Here is an 18,938-nt window from a genome sequence, read left to right as displayed (position 1 = left end):
GGGGGGGTCTTAGTCTCACAACGTAACATCGGTTTGATTTCTTAAAAGGATTCTTGGGCGGCCACTCAGGAAAGGTATGGAACAAGTCTTCCATAGGTTTGTGATCACTGCTTTTCTTGATTCCACATATGTGGGTTTCGCCTATAAAAGATCAAAATCAGCAATGTGACAGACTTGTTATATACCAAAAAAAAAAAAGAAATTACCTAGAGGTCTAGCAATACAGCAATCCAAAACCAATTCGCCATAGCGTAGTTCATTAACTCTAGTCTGAAAAGTTTGAAGCAACTGGGTAGCTGGATCAATAGCTAATGTAGTAAGAGGAAGCAGCAGAACCCATGGACTGGTTGTATTTCTTAACGCTACTGAGCTGTAAGTTTTTCCCCTAATTGATCAAGAAACAAAGAAATCGATTGGGCTAATAGCATATATATATATATATATAAAGAAATCAGGGGGTGGTTATAATACCTGGACCAAATTGTAACGATGAAGGCCCAACTTAGCATAAAGGAGGAGCAAGGGGGAACAAGTATCATTACAGATGAATTCAATTAGTCCAGGAGCAAAGTCTGGTACTGGAAGACCACTGACATCGAACCCCTATGACGACGACGAACCACGCATTAATTAGTCATGTAACCAACCCCTAGAAGCATAAAGACAATGAAAGAATATATTTTTCTTTTTGACTAAACCAATTAAAGAATATTACCTCGGATTTATTCACTTCTTTCATATAGCTCCTCCTACGGCGATCAACCTCCTTCCTTGAATACCCAGACAAGAACGCAACCATCGTCGAGCCGCTGATGCTTTTTTTTTTTTGCTTTTCTTTTCTTTATGTTTCTTTTCTCTTTTTCGACTTAGGGTTGTCCCTATATACGAATACTAGATGATAGATATACTCCATCTCTGGGTTTCAATTGGGCCCGATCCTTTTTTTCCCCTAACATTATCTACCTTTTCTATTATTTGCAAAGACTGGACTTGCTAGTTAAAATTGTTATTACACTTTTGACAAAAAAAAAAATTGTTATTACACTTAACAAATTATCTTTTTCTTTTTTTCAAAAAATATTTTTTATATCCAATCAATATTTAAATTTTAGCTCTTGTTTTTATAAAGTCCGTTTTATTTTCCAATCAAACTTTTTATTATTATTATATTGGATAATAAGTTTTTAAATTCAATTTTTATTTTATTCGAATTTGTTTCCGGTTTTTTTTTTTGTTTTTCAAAATCCAAAAAAATGAAACTATTTTTAAAAAAATTATTTTAAATTTCGTTTAATTTTTTTTTAAATCCTAAATCCCACACGAAATCTAAATTATAAATCTAGATTCGTAAACATAGGTTTACAAACTCTATTTTATTATTACGTTAACCACATCCATACAAGTGTAGACTTCAGCCAATTTCTCTTATTCTATTTATAATGAATATAGTTTATATTTAAAATTTCATTATTACAACTAATGAAAATAGTAATGTCATGATATTCTCTTTATTAGTAATTTAGCTATATGACAAATTCAATTTTGACACTTTTAAATTTACAAGCCTTTTCTATTTCAGTTTTATATGTTATAATTTAATGGGGTGATTGGTAGTTGCTGTAGGTGCTGTCAACAGCCCTATTTATTTTCACAACACCAAATTCAGAGCAATCAAACTTTAAATTTTTTTTTGAAACCACAGCTCATGAATTAACCTACAGCTGTACAAGTGCTCTGCAGAACCAAATATCCAAAGCAATTTTTCAGTGCTTTTCATAAAATTCTACAGCAATAAAATCTAAAGCCACAGCAAAAAGTCTACAGATTTTTTTCTACAGCAAATTTTTTAAAGTTACAGCCATTACCAATCGGACCCAATATTACAAAATATTATATGCTATTTTCAAATGTTAGTTTATTTAAAATATTATAAATATGTTTTTTGGTTTATAACTGGATTTGTGTTTAATGATTAGGATTTTAAATTTAGTATTTAGTGGTTGAGATTGGGTTTAATATTTAGAAGATGCGCAATTTTGTGTGAGATCTATAAATCAAATAGCAACTTGAACCAGTGGCACTCCCTTTTACTCCGTATATCAAAATGTAAGCTTAGTACTATTCTAATTTTATTAAACAAAATCGAACATTTTCTATATTACAAAACAAAATAAAAATTGTGAAACAGTTTGTAGTAAATGGAATAAATTCTATATTGAAAAATTCATCTATTTAATCAGAGGCGGAGGCAGCTGTAGGAGAAGGGGGTCACCTGACCCCTATAGATTTGTGCCAAAAAGAATTTTACATGCATTTGAAAACGATTTTTGGTAAAATAGTGTAAATCGATTTGGAAACGATTCTTGGCATAAAATAGTGTAGAATTTTACATGCATTTGGAAATGATTTTTGAACCATTTCAGCTCACAAGGTTAAATCTGTTTTAGATTTTATATGCATTTGGAAATGATTTTTGAACCTTTTTTTTAATATTTGTTAAATTTATTCAAAAAAAACTTACTTTGTTTACAACAATTGCATCTGTTTTTTTGAGAAAGCTAGAACTTAGTTACAACCCAAATCTGCTATCTTGTGGCAAACCACAAAGTTAACGCTCCCGTATACTTCAAGTCTCCTATTTGTCGCAATGAGAGACATATGTTTCTGATTCGTCTATCAATTAACTTCACCTGGGGACCAACCAATATGGGTGTACCACCATGTCTTCTTTCATTTCTCTCCTGCCATAGGAATGAAACAGTTACTTGCAGTGTGTATCGAGTGAGGAACCTTTCCAGCAAATCTCCATTAGTATCTATAATCAACACCATCAGCTCCGACCACAAAGTTGTGAACGAGTTCTGCAGCAGATCTTGCATCAGTTTCGACCAGACTCCAGCCGAGTAGCTACACTCAAAGAAGAGATGATCTCGTGATTCCATCACATTCTGACAAAGAACACGTGATGGATTAGCTCCTACATAGAACACGTGATGGATTAGCTCCTACATTCCAAGCCAGCATGCGATCTCCTGTTTCCAATCTATTTTGAATTTGATACGCCCTAAATTAAAGGATCACTCTAAGGTTGGTGGATTGGATAAACCTTGCACCGAATGAGCTAGAAAGCACAAACGATCAAGGGATGTGGATTGAATGGTGACACAAGAGGTGCGGAAAGTCTCTTGATACTACCAACTTCTAAGCCCGAAGATATGATACACTCCGTTTGATCTGATTCTTCTTCGAGGAGCTCCATAATTGAGTTGAGAACATTCTCCAAGTGATTTCATGCGTAGAAGCCTCGTGGTTTGGAAGATATGAGTCAAACAATGAACATATATCTTTATTGCTTCCTATGATCAAGCCATGCATGTCTGTTTTGTCCGGTGCGCTACCCAAGGGCACATCATTCCCTCCCTCTTGAAAAGGATTTGACCTCAAATCCATTTTACCTGTATCAAAAAGAAATGAATCAGGAAAAAAGAATCTAAAGAACATGTAAAATATAGTGAAGAAAAATTTTGGAAAGAAACTTCTTTGGAGTTTTGAAGTTGTTTTCCTCAAGTACTTCCATCTCTAAATCTCAAACTTAGAAACACGATCTCTGCTTCTGTTCCTGACACCTCTTGGAGACTAATCCTGTTTATCCTGGACACTCAAAACAAACATTAAAATACCAGGATCATATGTGCAAGACAAGTACTTGTTCAGATCAGAAACCAAAGTTTCTTTCCCTAGAACATGTAGCACACGTTTCAGATCATCATGAAGCCTATCCAAGTAAGTGTTGTACACCAGAATGATGTCAGAGCACGTGACAGCACAGTTACTAAAGAACAAATTCAAAACATGCGCAAGTTTCTCAGATTTAGAACACAAAAAATCAATTTCAAACCGAGAATTACTTATCCAAGGATCAACACTTTTATCAAAGAAGGTGTTGTAAATCAGAATGCTTTCAAGGCATGAAATATCATAGGACATTTTCGAAACGGGCCTAACATGATCAGAATTAGAATACAAAAGTTCAAGATCAGATTTCAAAACAAAATCACAACAAAAGTCGGTTTTAGCTCTAAGTGATTTTTGTTACAGCAAAGTCTTAACCATAAATTCGTCCAAGGCACAAGTGGATGCAAAAAAGTTACCAGTGATCAATGCATATCTATAACAACTTAGATTAAAGCTATTTTCTTTGAAGACAAATGAATCAAACGAATTTCTAGCACAAAAATCAGGTTGTTGCAAATCAAGCTCAAAAGACTCTTCAAAATAATCAAAACCTTTGCTATGTTTCAAGAACTGATCAAAACTCAAAACAAATCCAGAATTGATGCCATTGTCATGTTGAAAACGTTTTTGATCAAGAAGTTCATCAGGTTCAAACACTTTAAAAGAATTAAACATGTTTTCGAAAACATAATCTGAAACATGAAATTCTTTAACCTTGTCAAAACCAAAATGTTTCACATCTTGAGAACTGATCTTAACACACATTTCAGACAGAAAATTAATCAAATCAAGTTTCTCACAGTGCTCCTGAATGTATGTGGTCAAAGGCGTAGGAGTTGTGCCTGGATCAAAACAAAGATGATTCTCCATGTTGATGGATGTCATGCTTGGTGCTTTCTCATCAAAGGTAGGACCAAGTTCTTCTTCCTCATCAAAGATGAGACCTAGGCCATCGTCCAAAGGTCTCCTAGTATCAAGAAGCGGTCCTTGATGTGGGTAGTCGAATGGCTTTTCCTCAAAATCCTGTGAAAATAGAACAAGACTACTCGGATGCTCCAGTTGCAAAAAGGTTAGTTCTGCAATAGCCTGTTCTTTATCAAACATAAAATGACATAAAATTGGTTCTGGAAAAGGAAGATCACAATTATCCTCACAAACCATCAAACTTTCAATCAGCTCTTCATCATACTCATCAAAAATTGGTAAAGAATCTGAAAAATCTTTTAGATCTTCAAGGTTGTTTTCAGATTTACCTTTGGATTTTTCATTGATGAATAAGGATGGCTTAGCTACAGGTGCACATGTGGTTGTGCTCTTCTTTTGGATCTTACTGACGTCCTTGAAGGCTTTCACCACACCCTCCACAAGGTTTTCACAAAACTTCTGGACTTCAAACTGACTGAAAAGCCTTCTTTAGTCAGCTTCAAACATCTTAACCTAAAAATTCTTAACACAAAAGGTTAACAGATAAAAATAATCTTTACACTCTCAAGTGTTTATCCTCACCTACACACGTGTTTCTCTCGGGTTTTAGTGGTCACACAAGAGTTTCCTCTCAAAGTTCTAAGAGAACAAATCAAGTAACCGTAACCCAATGGAATCTCCAAGCAACAAAGGTTGAACACAAGATATAAAGATAAGAGAACTGATTTGTGAAATTCGTATTATCCACTCCAAGGCTGGATTTCTCCTCTTCATGGTTGATCAGTAGCCCAAACACATGTGATCTCTTAGAAGATGAAGAGTTAAGAATGGTTGGCTTCTCTTCATGGTTTCTCTTCAGTAGTCCAAAAGACACATATGATCTCTTAAAAGATGAAGAGTTACAAATGGCTGGCTGTGAAGAACTCCAAACATCATAGTGGCTCTGATACCACATGATACGCCCTAAATTGAATGATCACTCTAAGGTTGGTGGATTGGATAAGCCTTGCACCGAATGAGCTAGAAAGCACAAACGATCAAGGGATGTGGATTGAATGGTGACACAAGAGGTGCGGAAATTCTCTTGATACTACCAACTTCTAAGCCTGAAGATATGACACACTCCATTTGATCTGATTTTTCTTCAGGAGCTCCGTAATTCAGAAGCCTCGTGGTTTGGAAGATATGAGTCAAACAATGAACATATATCTTTATTGCTTTCCATGATCAAGTCATGCATGTCTGTTTTGTCCGGTGCGCTACCCAAGGGCACATCAGAATTGCTAGCCAATGAAGGAGAGCATATTTTGGAATATGATGTCTAAACCATATGCTCTTCCACCAGTGAACCGGAGGATCCTCTTTTCGAATGAGTTCCCATGTTTGCTTTGTATTGAAAACAGCCTTATACTTTCCTTCACTCTGTTTCCAAAGTGCTATATCTGCGTCTCCCGTGAGTTTCAGCCTCTGATCCTCACAGATTTTTTCTACTTCATTAAACACATCAACCCTATGCCTTCGCCTCCTCCGGTTCCTCAGAACCATTTTAGCTCACAAACACAAGACATTCTGAAAGACAATTGCAGTTCTTCTTCTTCTTAAACGTGATAGGATGAAAATTGGGTATCAAACTCACCCAATAATCCAGGCTCCACCAGTCACAAACGCCACCACTGGTTTTGGACCGTTGGAGTTCTTAGGTAGATACAAGTCAAGCCGAAACCATAAACCCACTTAAAATAAAAAAAGCATCTACTAGTAGAATCTAAACATGAATAGAACGAATAATAAGGAATGACATGTTTCTTGGTTGATCACCGTAAACAATACTTCTGCGGATGTGAGGAGAGAAGAAATAGCAATATCCGACTGCAAAGTAAACTCCGAACTTTTTAGCAAATGAACTTTAAAAAGTTACCATCTTTAGAATCTAATAGGAAAGCTCAATATCTACGATGAAGATGAGCTGAAAATGATAAAGTGTTTTTCTGTTATTGATCTTTCTGTTACAGGTCACCTTATATAGTAACTAGACTCCAATTACATCCGGTTTACAGACTCAATAACCATTTTACACTGAACCGAATATCATATACGTTAATATTCCCCCTCAAGATGGCGAGAAGATTGAACATAAAGACATCTTACCGACCATTAAGAGATCGGTCATGACATCTCCTCAGCCAGAACCTTGACAAATGTCATGATTTTCTTGGGTTTTAGCTACTTTGCAGGTTGTAAATAGGACCAAATAATCAAAATGTTGGTAGCCTAATTATACTATAAGTGAGTTGGTTCATTTGTAGACCTTTCATTTGAACATTTTTCTAAAATTGAAATTTCTAAAGACAAACTCCAAGCATAGGAAAAATTATAGATTTAAGCGTCGGAATTTTCACTGTTAACAAAAAAAAAAGACCACAGATAAACTGCAGACTCGAGGAGTGGTAGATCATTACAATAGAGAACATGGTCTTTTTTAACTTGTTTGTATAGCATAAAGGTGTAAGTTCTGATTCTTGCGGTAATAACAACAAAAGATTATGTTGGAAAACACTGGAAGTCAAAAGATTGTTTCAGTAGTTTTTAGTTTTAGTTTTTGGTTTTTAGATTTTAGTTTTTGGTTTTTAGATTTTGGTTTTTGGTTTTCGGCTTTTAGTTTTTGGTTTTTGGTTTTTATATTTTGATTTTGGTTTTGGTTTTTGGTTTTACTGTATTTTTTATTTTTCAAAAATTAATTAATGCATTACTTTAAAATAATACAACAAAATAGCAATAAATATTTAGATTTACAATTAAAATTATATAAATATTGTAATTATTATTTTAAAATAAAATACAATAACATATTGTAATAATTATACTTTTATAAAAAATACATTATAATAAAATTTTATCATAATATATGTATATATATTGCACAAAAATAAAAATATTTAAAAGTTTGAAACTACTTAGAAAATTTTCTTATATAAATTATTTTTAATTTTTAAAACTTAAATAGCAAAAGTTTTTCTTATATAAAAATTATAAATTATACAAAAATAAAAATACTTAAAATTTTGAAAATAATTATAAATTTTCTCATATAAATTATTTATATTTTCTTAAAGTTGAATGGCGATTTTTATTTTTCATGACTGATACAATATATTGTACTAATAAAACATATTATGTTTTATAATTTTTAGTTATTTTTAATTTGATAATAATTATTAAAATTATTCAATTATTTTATGTATAGAAATTAATAACGAAGTTCTAAAATTAATTAATATTTATAAAATATATAAATTTATTTTACAGATATGAAACACAAATAAATTATGTCACATTATTGTTAAATTATAGCTAGTGTACAAAAAATTGAATGATTATTTTTCTGTATGAAAATATTATTTATTAATTATTAATTAATGAAATGTTGTAGTTTCTACAAAAAAATCAAAATTTGTTTTTTCTCATAAAAGCTCACAAAAGTTGGTTTTTGGTTTTTTCTTCATATATTGGTTAAACTTTTCAAAAACTATTTTCCTTAAACTTTAGGGAATCTATTTATTAGAAATCTTGATTGGCAAATCAAATGGTTTCTACAAAAACAAAAACTAAAAACTAAAACTTGATTAGATGAAAAATGGTTTTTGCAAAAACAAAAACCAAAAACTAAAGCAAAAACCACACGCAATCAACCTCAAAGAAAGATTCTTACAATATTACAATATTATAGCCTTTGTTTTAGTTTACCTGTAACTTCATCTTGTCTTTTTCGAGAAAAATATTTGAATCCATTTCTTTTTCCAGATTCTTGGTCAATACCACAACATGAATGCCATAAGCAAAGAAGATGAGTACTTACTTCTGTGTTTTGGCTATTTGACATCTACAATCTCAGAAGAATCTTCATGGCGCCAGAAGCTTCCAAAACCGAACTCTTTGCTCATCGACCGTTCTTGCAACATTCTCTCAATGTCCTCAGTGCAATTAGATCTTGATGAGCCTTCTTCAAAGACAAACCCATTTCCACACCAAAGCTCCTCTTTGACTACAGCCTCCTCCCTCGTTGTATGTAAAGTGTTTCCACATCTTCTCTTCACAAACTTCTTAATCTTCTGGCCAAGTTTACGAGGAACCAGCTGAAGTCAAGCGCGTACGAACACGCGCCCCCAAATAAACTCTCCCAACCCTAGTTTCATCGAGCCCTCGTCTCCATCGTTCACCTTGCCTCTCCGGTGCCCCCAAGGCGCTGCGAGAGGGCCCATGATACTCCCGCCAAATCCAACTTCCTCTCCGTCGTGGTTCTGTTGGTGATGGGTCTATGTTTTCGGCGCCGTCGTTCGCGAGTCTGTGGCTCGTCTGCGGTTCGTGTACGAGTTGGAGATGCTTCGTATCTAGGCTTCTCTAGCGACTGGGCCGACAGTATGAAGCTTCTCTTCGCCGATGAACGCGCCTCCTCTCCCGACGTCAAAGCACCTCGACGGCAAGGTTCATAAACGTCGCTTCTTGCTTTTTCGATTCAAAGGTAAATCGGATATGCTCCGCCTGAGATAGAGGTCCCAGGACCTCAGACTTCATTTACTGAGATTTCTCTTTATGGGTCGAGATTAGGCGTTCTTGCTATTGAGTCGTTGCTCTAGTAGCTCCTCGTTCCCCCTTTGATATTGATTGGCGTTGCTTGTGAGAATGGGTATGATTTGTAGGCTTAAACGAATATGGCAGTGGCGTCTCTTGGTCTCTTAGATATTGGGGTTGCACCTTGCAGCTCGAGGAGGGAGTAAGACCCAGGAGGTGGTGATGCTGCCCCTTACCCTTAACCGACTTAGAGGACGAGTTTGGTTGGGTTTGTTGAGCGCTATTAAGCACCTGTGGTTACGTGTTGTCCTGTCTATGCTGGAATTTAGGATCAGTTCTTGCCCAGCCCGGACTTAGAGGGCGGTCCTTGAGCGGGCTTGTCTCTGTGTCTCAGAGGAAAGTATTGGTTCAGGCAACCGTATGAAACAACTTCATGTTAGCGTCATGTCCCTCAATCTCCGGTTATCCAGTCTCTCCATATGCCTATCTCGTTTGTGCTCTTTCTCCCTGCTCTTCAAGTGTTGTATCGATCCTTGTTGTCCTGTTCGCTCTAAGGCAGAACGGCTTCAGGTTCGATTGTCTTTTGATTACATGTTTTTTAAACTTTTTTGCCATGTAATCAATCATATAAGTTTTACAGTTTGTGTCAACATTTTGTAAACCTCAAACGTTCATTTTCATAATGATATTTACTCTTTAGCAAAAAAAAAAAGTTTACGAGGAACCTTGAAGAACACGAAGACAGTTACTTGTAACACAAGGCACTGGCAGCAGCATGAAAGGACAACACAGTCTGCTGCAAATGCACCACAATCTTCTTCCATTGATATGCACAAAACTTCAAGGATTACAGAGATAATATAGACTGATGTGTGTATTCCACGTGGGGATTGAGACATGTTTACCGGCATGTTTAGTAATCTTGGACGGCAAAAGAACTGTAGCTATTCAAATCCTTGTTCCCAAACATGAATGTGGTTGCATACAAGGGCAAATAGGTCTATTCTCATCTTTATATATGTTACACACGCCAATGAAAAGTTTGGTGATGACATAAAGAGAAGCTTGTTGATTCATTATTAGCATAACATTGAGTGGACATGAGTTACATCACAAAAGCAAAGATAGATGCAGGAGGTGACTTCTCATGTAAGAAGATGAAACCTCTTTTACGCCCACTCGCTGTTCTGTTCTCATCTCTTCTTCCATTAGATTCGGACTAGACGAACCAGATGACTTGCATTTGAGGTCCTAAACTCATTAACCTTTCCTCTTAGTGATATGTGATTCCGTGGTAATCAAGAAAGGCTCTGTTTCTTGGCAAAATCAAAATCTCCAATGAGTTTTGTTTCTGATATTTACACGTTTTCGTCTCTGCTATTATAAATATCATGAGTGAAAAAATCTGTACTGTAGTTTTGGCTGCCAAAAGCCATTCTTCTAAACAATCTGATCTCTGCAGACTGCTCAGCTGAGTCGATGACCTCGCTTTGGCCTAGTCTCATCCCATTGGTCAGGTCTTCCTCAGCTAGACTGTCGAATGCTCTCACAATCTGACTCATTCGAGGTCTCTTTGCAGCTGAGTGGCGAATACAAGCTGCAGCTGCTTCAATCATTCTAAACATTTCAGCGCCAACGTAGTTTCTTCCCAGCTTGGGGTCTACCAAAGCTTCAAACTCTTCGGTTTCTACGGCATGACTAAGCAAAGGACGAGCCTGAAAACATTCAACACAAAAAACACATTGGAACTAAAGAAAAGAGTTCCATTCTCAAAATGCTTATTTGATTCCATACCCATTCAACAAGGCTCTCATCTCCCAAAGGTTGCGATGTATCAACAGGCTTACGTCCAGTGACTAACTCAAGTAGAACAACACCAAAGGAGAAGACATCTGATTTTTCGGTTAATTTGCCACTTGATGCATATTCAGGAGCCATGTAGCTGGAAATAATTAACCACTACTTGTATTAGATGCAGAGATTGCAACATTTACATACAGAGAGCTATTATATGAGAACTTAACCAGCACCTACCCGAATGTTCCCATAACACGAGTTGTGATATGCGTGTTACAGTCTAGAGCTAGCTTTGCAAGACCAAAGTCAGAAACCTAAAGAATCAAGGGATCAAATGTTACTAAAACTCATGATCTTAATCTTCAGCAGCCTTGCAAATCAAGAAGAGCAGATGAATATGAATATGTTTATACCAGAGGGTGAAAGTTATTATCTAAAAGAATGTTGGATGATTTGATGTCCCTGTGTATGATACGAGGATGACCTGTCAAATTTTACCATCAATATCACTCAGACAAGAACCATAAAAAGTAAGTAACATCAGAGAGACACAGAAACCTACAATCTTCATGGAGATAAGCTAGTCCACGAGCCGCACCAGCAGCGATTTTAACACGCGTTGCCCAGTCCAGACCCGGTGTTCCTGCAGCTAAAAGACCACAAGAAACATAGTTCTTAAGTACCAGTGGGTTTGTCTTATATAAATATGTCTTAAGCTTACCATGAAGGTGGAAGTAAAGGTTGTTGTTAGGAACATAATCATAAATAAGCAATCTCCGGTTCTCGGAGATACAGTATCCAACCAAAGAAAGCAAATGCCTGTGATGAACTCTGCTTATGGTTTCAACCTCAGCTTTGAACTCTCGGTCGCCTTGTCCTCCACCTATTTTCAACTGTTTCACAGCCACAACTCTTCCATCTGGTAAAGCCCCTTTATATACACAACCAAACCCGCCTTCACCCAGTAGATTTTCATCTGAGAATCCATTTGTTGCTTTGACGAGTTCTTCGTATGAGAACAGTTCCTTCGAGTGACCAAAGCCACCAGGTTCTGGTTGTGAAAAGAATGTCCGGTTGCTAGAACGGTTTCCCACTAAAGGGGCAGATGAGTTTGTCTTGGAAGGCGTTGAATCTGAACAACAGAGACTAGTGATAAACAAGTGCGCATAGCAATGTCCATAAACATAAACTTCAAGTTGAGATAAGAACCATGAATACATACTAAGGAGAGTTCTTTAAGCCATGGTTGCTAAGTTAATGTGAGAAAGAGGTTAGCTGTAAAAATTGTACCTGATCTTGGGGAGGAAACTATAGGAGAAGGCATAACATAGCCACCGCCAATGGAAGAAGGCCTCTTTTTCTGTCTCTTCAGGCACCAGACAATAACTACAATAAGACTAAGCAGCACAAGGACTAAACCAATACTCACACCCACCAGAGCTACTGTACTAAAACCTGAGTTGCTGGAATTGTTTGTGACAGGAGGAGTAAGGTTGTTTTCTTGAGGTGGATTGCCTGAGTCTGGTACAGATTTTTGAGGAGAAGGAGGAGGAGATGGAAGTAATGGTGGTGAGGGCAATGTTGGTGATGAAGAAGAGTTAGAAGGTAAGGGAGCTGGACTTGGCTTGGAAGGTGGGTGGATTTTCTCCGGTGGAGGAGGAGGTTGCTGAGGATGTTCTGGATCCCGTGGAGGAGGAGAGAGAGCAGGACGTTGTGAGCCTGGTGGGGAGGGGGGAGGACGTGGAGGAGGAACTGATGGTGGAGGTGGAGATGAATGTAAGGGTGGGACTAACGGAGGTGGGTTTCCAGGTGGGTCTGAAGCTGGTGGTGGAGGAGAGCTTTTCGGTGGCGGAAATAATGGTGGTGAAATGGCAGGCCGATCAGGTGATGATGGTGGAGGAGGAGAGCTCTCAGGTAATGATGGTGGTGGAGGAGAGCTCTCAGGTGATGATGGTGGTGGAGGAGTAGATACTTCCGGTGGTGGTGAAACGGCAGGCTCATGTAGTGGAGGAGGTGGAGGGGGAGAGGTCTCAGGTGGTGGTGGTGGTGGTGGTGGTGGGTTTAATGGCGGGTCAAGTGAAGAGGGAGGAGGAGGAGGAGATGTTTCCGGTGGCGGGAACGATGGTGGTGGTGAAATGGGAGGCTGTGGAGGGGGAGAGGTGTCAGGTGATGGTGGTGGTGGTGGGTCAGCAGGTAACGTGGGAGTAGGAGGAGGAGCTCCGGTAGGTGGAGGTGGTGAGGAAGAAGGTTCTGGTGGTGGAGATGATAAAGGAGCCGCCGGAGGAGGAGTAGACTGAGATGGAGGGTTAGGGGACTCAGGTGAATTGCCATCAATGGGCTCTCTCGTAGGAGAAACAGCATTACCACCGGGAGACAAAGGTGGAGACGGTGGAACCTCCGCCGTAGGAGGCTGCACCGGTGTAGCCATCTAAATCAAAAGACCCAATTTTTAACAAATTTCCACCGAAAATTCCAGAGCTTGAGGACGACGGTAACCGTAAAGCACTAAACTTTACCAAACTCTGTTTACTATTACTCCAAACGAAGAAGCAGAGGAACCATAAAGCACCAAACTTTACCCAACACTGTTCCTAAACGAAGAGGAGACCCAGATCGTGAAATGAACTTCCGAGCAGAACCCAGATCACTGAATCCAAAATCTCAGATTACCTGACTTGATGATAGACTTAATGCATACAAAACTTCAGATCTCTCTGTAAAAGCTTTTCCTTGCAACACCCAGAAAAATAAAATTCTATGCTAGTCCTTCTTAGCTAATGGCCAACTTGTCTCCTTCTTTTTCTCACCAGTTGAGATTGCGTCTGCGCAGCATACAAGATTTGGTGGTGCCTGAAGCCCTTCAAATATCCAAGGCTGTTTCTGTGGAAGAAAATAAGTAACTAAAAAAAATTCAAAGGCAGATGAATGGATGAATCAAAACTGTATTTCTGTGTATCATATCAAACAAGTCATGAGAACGAAAAGAAAATTCATATCGGAAGGAACTTAAGACAAATTAAATTAATACATTTGTATGCATCATAAAGGCAAAAAAGAATGCTTTATTGTAACGTCTAATCAACGGTCAACATGATATCTTAGCTTTATTTTTATTTTATTTCTTGCTTGTTTTTGCAAAAAGAAGATCGCTAATTGGCAATTAACTACTATATTTTTTTTTGATAATTGGTTTGTAAACAAATAATTAATTACTATATTGAAATCTTGTTTTAGTTAGGAAACTAATTACTATATATGGAAACCTAAAATTTCTTCACTCATTTCATTTTTAACCATTATTGTTTTTTTTTCTTTTTCTCGTATTATTAAAAAAAGTATTTACCAAATTAAAAATATATATTTTTGTTATGTGTTAATATTACAAAATCATTTACGAACAAACAGCCTTATTTGAAATTATTTTAACGTGATAAAAAACTTAAACTGCAGTAAAATGTGTGAAATTTACAACCATTGCCTAAGTACTATTGTTTCATAATTAAAATTTTGACATAGACTATTGGATTTAAAGTGTAATTATTTGTATATTTAGTACATAATATATGTACGATTGGTGCTGGAAATTATGTAAAATCCTGAAAACAGTAGTTCACTCGTTGCTTGACGTTAAATTTCATGAAAGGGACGTTGAGAACTTTGGGACCATTGTCCATATCAGTTACATCCCCTATATATTATTTGAGAAGCATTACAACTTCTTTTTGTATCCACATGTCATCACTAGAATGATTCTTAAAATCATTAGAGAAATATGTTGGTCCATCTAATTATATAATAAGCTTTTTATTAAACTAACAATAAATTCATCATTAATGTACTTTATTATTTTCTTAAATAAAATTTACGGAATTGCCTAATGTGGCTAAAGTATATATGGCAATTAATGATTTTGAATAATAAAGATTTGATAAAAAATAGTGTATCTTCTAACATATTTGTTTAATTTTAAACTATTAAATAAATTAAACAACCACAATAACCATATAATAAAAATTTAGATTTTTATGTATATGTTATATTTTGAATTTTTACAAACGGCTATAAATTATTAAAACTGTTAAAAATCTCGCATTCAAATTTTATGATCTATGGTTTAAAATTTTTGTTATGACAAAATACAAATTATTACACAAATTATATAAGTAAAAAGTATAATTTAATTAATTATTAAGATTAATATATATAGTTATAAATTAATAAAACTATTAATCCCACAATGAAAATTTTGTTATCAATAATTTAAATTTTTTTCTATAAAAGATACAAATGATCAAAAAACTATATGAGTAGAAATCATCATTTAATAGACATTAATATTAAAAATATACTAAAATATATTATATATGTTAGTATCATTTAAATTTAATAACATATCCTATCAAATATAAAAAAAATATTTTTTGGATTAATAAAATTGATTTATATGTTCGCACCAATTTAATTATATATTTAATAGTTACTGACTTTTAATTATTTAATATATATTTATTATTTCATAATATGTTAAAATATTTAATACATAAAATAATTTATATATATAATGTTGATTCCGCGCAAGGCGCGGATCTTGACCTAGTGCCAATATAAAAAGAAAAAAAAGGAAAAAAAGTCACAATGTGGAACCCAATTGTCAAGATCAGTTACATGCCTTTAATATTATGTTCTTTTGTTTTTTGTTGTGTTTTATTACCACTTTTTTTCATTTGCTATTCCTCTAAGTGGTCACTGGTCACACCACAATGTCATTCTCCATCGTCAGTACACACTTATGAGTTGGGAGCAAGTCCAATGGTTGATGATTTAAGAATCTGAATCGACAGCCGATTCAATTTAGGTAACCGGTTTAGTAAGTAAATATGATATATCAGTTGAATGAAATGAATGAACAAATGACATGGTAAATAAACTTAAGTTACGTAACTATATATAACACTAGGGTAAACCCGCCCTACGGACGGACGGATGTATAAATAATATTAATTTTGTAAGAGTATTTATAAATGAACACTAAAGACGTACATTTTACAGCCTTTTATTTTGGTGATTCTCAAATGTGGATCCCATAACTTCATTATCACCATCATTAACGAATGTTTTTTTTATCAACTTTAGTTTACTTTCTGCTTTCTCTTCTTAACCCGCTATTTCAAATTTATTTGTGTGCTTGATATTAACAAATTCAACATCCATGTGAAGTAAGCTAAAGATTCCCACTAATTGACAAATAATTTGGCTCTTTTTTAGTTTTTTTTTCATCAGATCAATGATAATTTACTTGATCATCTTGTTGATGTAAACATGAACTATTTTCCAGTGGGGATCACTTGCAAAGGTAACAAAAGCATTAGGCAAAATATCCAAGAAGTAAAACTTAAACTTAAAAAAAAAATGAAAAATCTTTACTACTGTTGGCAAACAAGTTTGAGACACAGCCTTTTGTGAGCCATTATTTGCTACCAGCTCCTAAGAAATTCTCTTGTATAAGTTTGCCACTGTGACTACTGTCTACTTCTCGAACTTCCACTGCCACCACTATTAAGTCAATGCATCTTTCAGAAGTAGTGAGTCCTTTACCTACTGGAGTAACTGATGCAATGTTCCAGACTTCCTTTATATACCTCACTTTCCATTTTGCCACTCCTCTTAACACTGCACCAAATACCCAAACATTAGCTTTGATCTCTTCATAAAGTACTAATCTGAGTTAATCCCCGAATCTAGCTTTACATTTTCTTCATCAAAATAAAAACTTTAGCAATGATGATTACATTGTCAAGAAGTATTAAGCATGCCTCACATAAAATCAGCTCATTTGATTTTCTTTATCAAAATCGAAACTTTATCAAAACCTAAAATACATTTTGAAGTTACTTTACATGTGGCTTTGCCGGCAGTGAGTGTCATGATATCTCTGGAAGTACAGAAGTATAACATATATGTCTAATGCTCTTTCTTAGCTCCAATCACTTCAGCAACCTGCATTGACCGAGCGAGGGTCCGCCACAACGGTTTTAGCCATTTGCTCATCCTTCCCATAGCTCGAAGACGCGGCGGTGGCTCCTGCAATAACAGCAACAGCTGCATCCACACCAACTAAAGAGACAGCAGCGTGAATCTGAGTTTTGTGTGCTCAAGTCTCCTCTTTCTTCTTCTTCTCCAGTGAACTGTGTTTGCAAGTCAAAACTGTTGCATAGTAAATTCTATCTCTGGAAACAATTCCTGCAAGCAGAAAAAGGTGAGAATCTATTGTTTCACTGAAGAAAAAAATAATGGTCAGAATTTTAATCAAACTCATCTCTCTTATAATTAATTAAAATTTCAATGAGTTCTCAAATTTGAACAACCAAAGCTTATTTACTCGCATAGGAAACTCAATGATATACAAAAGCCTTCATTTGAACACATTTAAAAATTGGAGAAAACATACGTGAGAGCTCACAAATGGTCACGGACATAGCCATGGACATGTTTCAATCCATGACTCGTTGAGATATTAGAAGCCACGTTGCAGATGACTTTTTGAGCTACATAATTTAAATCAGAAACTGAGTAAATCTTCTACTAAAAAAGATTCACCACATCTGAAAACAGAGTAAAGCTTGCTCATATCACATAGTGTTTGATCCGCTGGAACATAAAAGTGAGGGATCTTCCCTATTCTTCATAAACAGTAAACAAATTGTATATACTTCACTGACCGAGACATAATTTCAAGGGGGAAAGATATTCATACCGGTTAAAGAGAAATACATAAGCCATACTTGCAGATCTTTTAATGTTATGACTGGATTTAATTAAGAGGCTCTTTGTAAGGGTTAAGAGCAGACTCAATAAACGGATCATAAATTCATAAGGTCACCGGAAAAATAACATCACTATTATCAGAATCTCAAGAACGGACTGACCTTTGAATCAAGCAAGAGCATGTCGACAGACCTGAGTTCAGCGCTTAACATTCCTCGCCTCCCAAAAACGAAGCAACCAGACTTCAAATCGGAAAGGAAAACTTGTGAGCTAGCCATTTTCCAGAAAATAAATGGATTTATCTGTTTGAATAGATTGGTAGGATGGAGTCGAGAATAGGGATGCTAACCTTTTTATAGTGAGATTTCCACCGCCTTGAAAGAACGAAGCAGACAATAAATATAGACCGTAGATGATGGAATCAAAGAGGACTTTAAGAATATGAATGTGAAACTGATGAAACTATGGGCCAGAGGAAGAAGATGAATGGAACCCCTAGAGCCGATATCGCTACGGCTGAGAACGATGAGGGTTCAATCCATAAAATAGAAAACGAAGCGTTTTGATAATGCTGAGTTTCTCTTATTCAGGATAGGCTTTACCAAGTTTTACAAAAAAAATCATGTGCAATCAAAAGCCCAAATGAAATTTAAACTTGAATAAATGAAACGCAGAGTTTCAATGAAGGGGACACATGTCACTCCCAGAATGCACGAATTGATGACGTGGCATCACAGAGGGTCACCAACATCTTTTTATATATATAGACTAGGGTAAACCCGCCCTACGGGCGGGCGGGCGAGTAAAATTAATAGTACAAATTTATTTTAAATTTTATTTTAGTTTTTACTTAAAATAAAATTAAGGTTCATAATTATTTTACAGCAATATTATCTATGTATTTTATTCTTCATTTTATAATTATAAACTTGTCTAATTTTTTAATTTTTTTGTAACACACAACTTGTCTAATTATAATAAAATTTTAAATATATAATTATTTACTTTCTCTCGATGTTTATTTTAGTTTAATTACACCAATAAGGCACATAGATTTTTTAAATTTACAATTAGAGTAAGTAGAATAAGACACAAACCTTTTTCTGCATATTTTAAGCAAAAGTTTTTCTGCATAACTATAAAGTATT

General features: G+C 35.5%; 2 protein-coding genes and 1 pseudogene across 2 annotated transcripts; all 3 read right to left on the bottom strand.

Annotated features, from left to right (window-relative positions):
• LOC106292686 overlaps positions 1 to 884 on the bottom strand; it is a 1,747-nt pseudogene extending 863 nt beyond the window's left edge.
• A 7,473-nt stretch (positions 885 to 8,357) lies between these two features.
• Positions 8,358 to 10,158, bottom strand: LOC106295910. The gene is made up of 2 exons (XM_013731922.1): positions 9,950 to 10,158; positions 8,358 to 8,785 (listed from the first exon to the last, which is right to left on the bottom strand). The coding sequence occupies exons 1-2, from the start codon at positions 10,137 to 10,139 to the stop codon at positions 8,529 to 8,531; spliced, it is 447 nt and encodes a 148-aa protein (XP_013587376.1). The 5' UTR covers positions 10,140 to 10,158; the 3' UTR covers positions 8,358 to 8,528.
• A 91-nt stretch (positions 10,159 to 10,249) lies between these two features.
• Positions 10,250 to 14,052, bottom strand: LOC106295909 (proline-rich receptor-like protein kinase PERK10). Its single transcript, XM_013731921.1, has 7 exons — positions 12,316 to 14,052; positions 11,747 to 12,157; positions 11,588 to 11,674; positions 11,439 to 11,509; positions 11,263 to 11,339; positions 11,023 to 11,170; positions 10,250 to 10,943 (listed from the first exon to the last, which is right to left on the bottom strand). Exons 1-7 carry the CDS (start codon positions 13,451 to 13,453, stop codon positions 10,587 to 10,589), a joined length of 2,289 nt encoding a protein of 762 aa, XP_013587375.1. The 5' UTR covers positions 13,454 to 14,052; the 3' UTR covers positions 10,250 to 10,586.
• Positions 14,053 to 18,938: the final 4,886 nt, after the last annotated feature.

This window comes from Brassica oleracea, chromosome C5, assembly GCF_000695525.1.
Source record: "Brassica oleracea var. oleracea cultivar TO1000 chromosome C5, BOL, whole genome shotgun sequence".
Lineage (NCBI taxonomy): Eukaryota > Viridiplantae > Streptophyta > Magnoliopsida > Brassicales > Brassicaceae > Brassica > Brassica oleracea.
This window is presented reverse-complemented; position numbering and strand designations above follow the sequence as displayed.

What these genes read in the sequence shown, in the direction of transcription:
- LOC106295910 (XM_013731922.1), bottom strand. Translation starts at nt 10,139, where the DNA reads ATGCCGGTAAACATGTCTCAATCCCCACGTGGAATACACACATCAGTC. An exon ending in CTTCGTGTTCTTCAAGGTTC is followed by an intron (nt 8,786 to 9,949) that starts CTCGTAAACTTT and finishes TTCAGCTGGTTC; the next exon opens with CTCGTAAACTTGGCCAGAAG.
- LOC106295909 (XM_013731921.1), bottom strand. Translation starts at nt 13,453, where the DNA reads ATGGCTACACCGGTGCAGCCTCCTACGGCGGAGGTTCCACCGTCTCCA. An exon ending in CCTTTACTTCCACCTTCATG is followed by an intron (nt 11,675 to 11,746) that starts GTAAGCTTAAGA and finishes GTGGTCTTTTAG; the next exon opens with CTGCAGGAACACCGGGTCTG. An exon ending in AGCTTATCTCCATGAAGATT is followed by an intron (nt 11,510 to 11,587) that starts GTAGGTTTCTGT and finishes AAAATTTGACAG; the next exon opens with GTCATCCTCGTATCATACAC.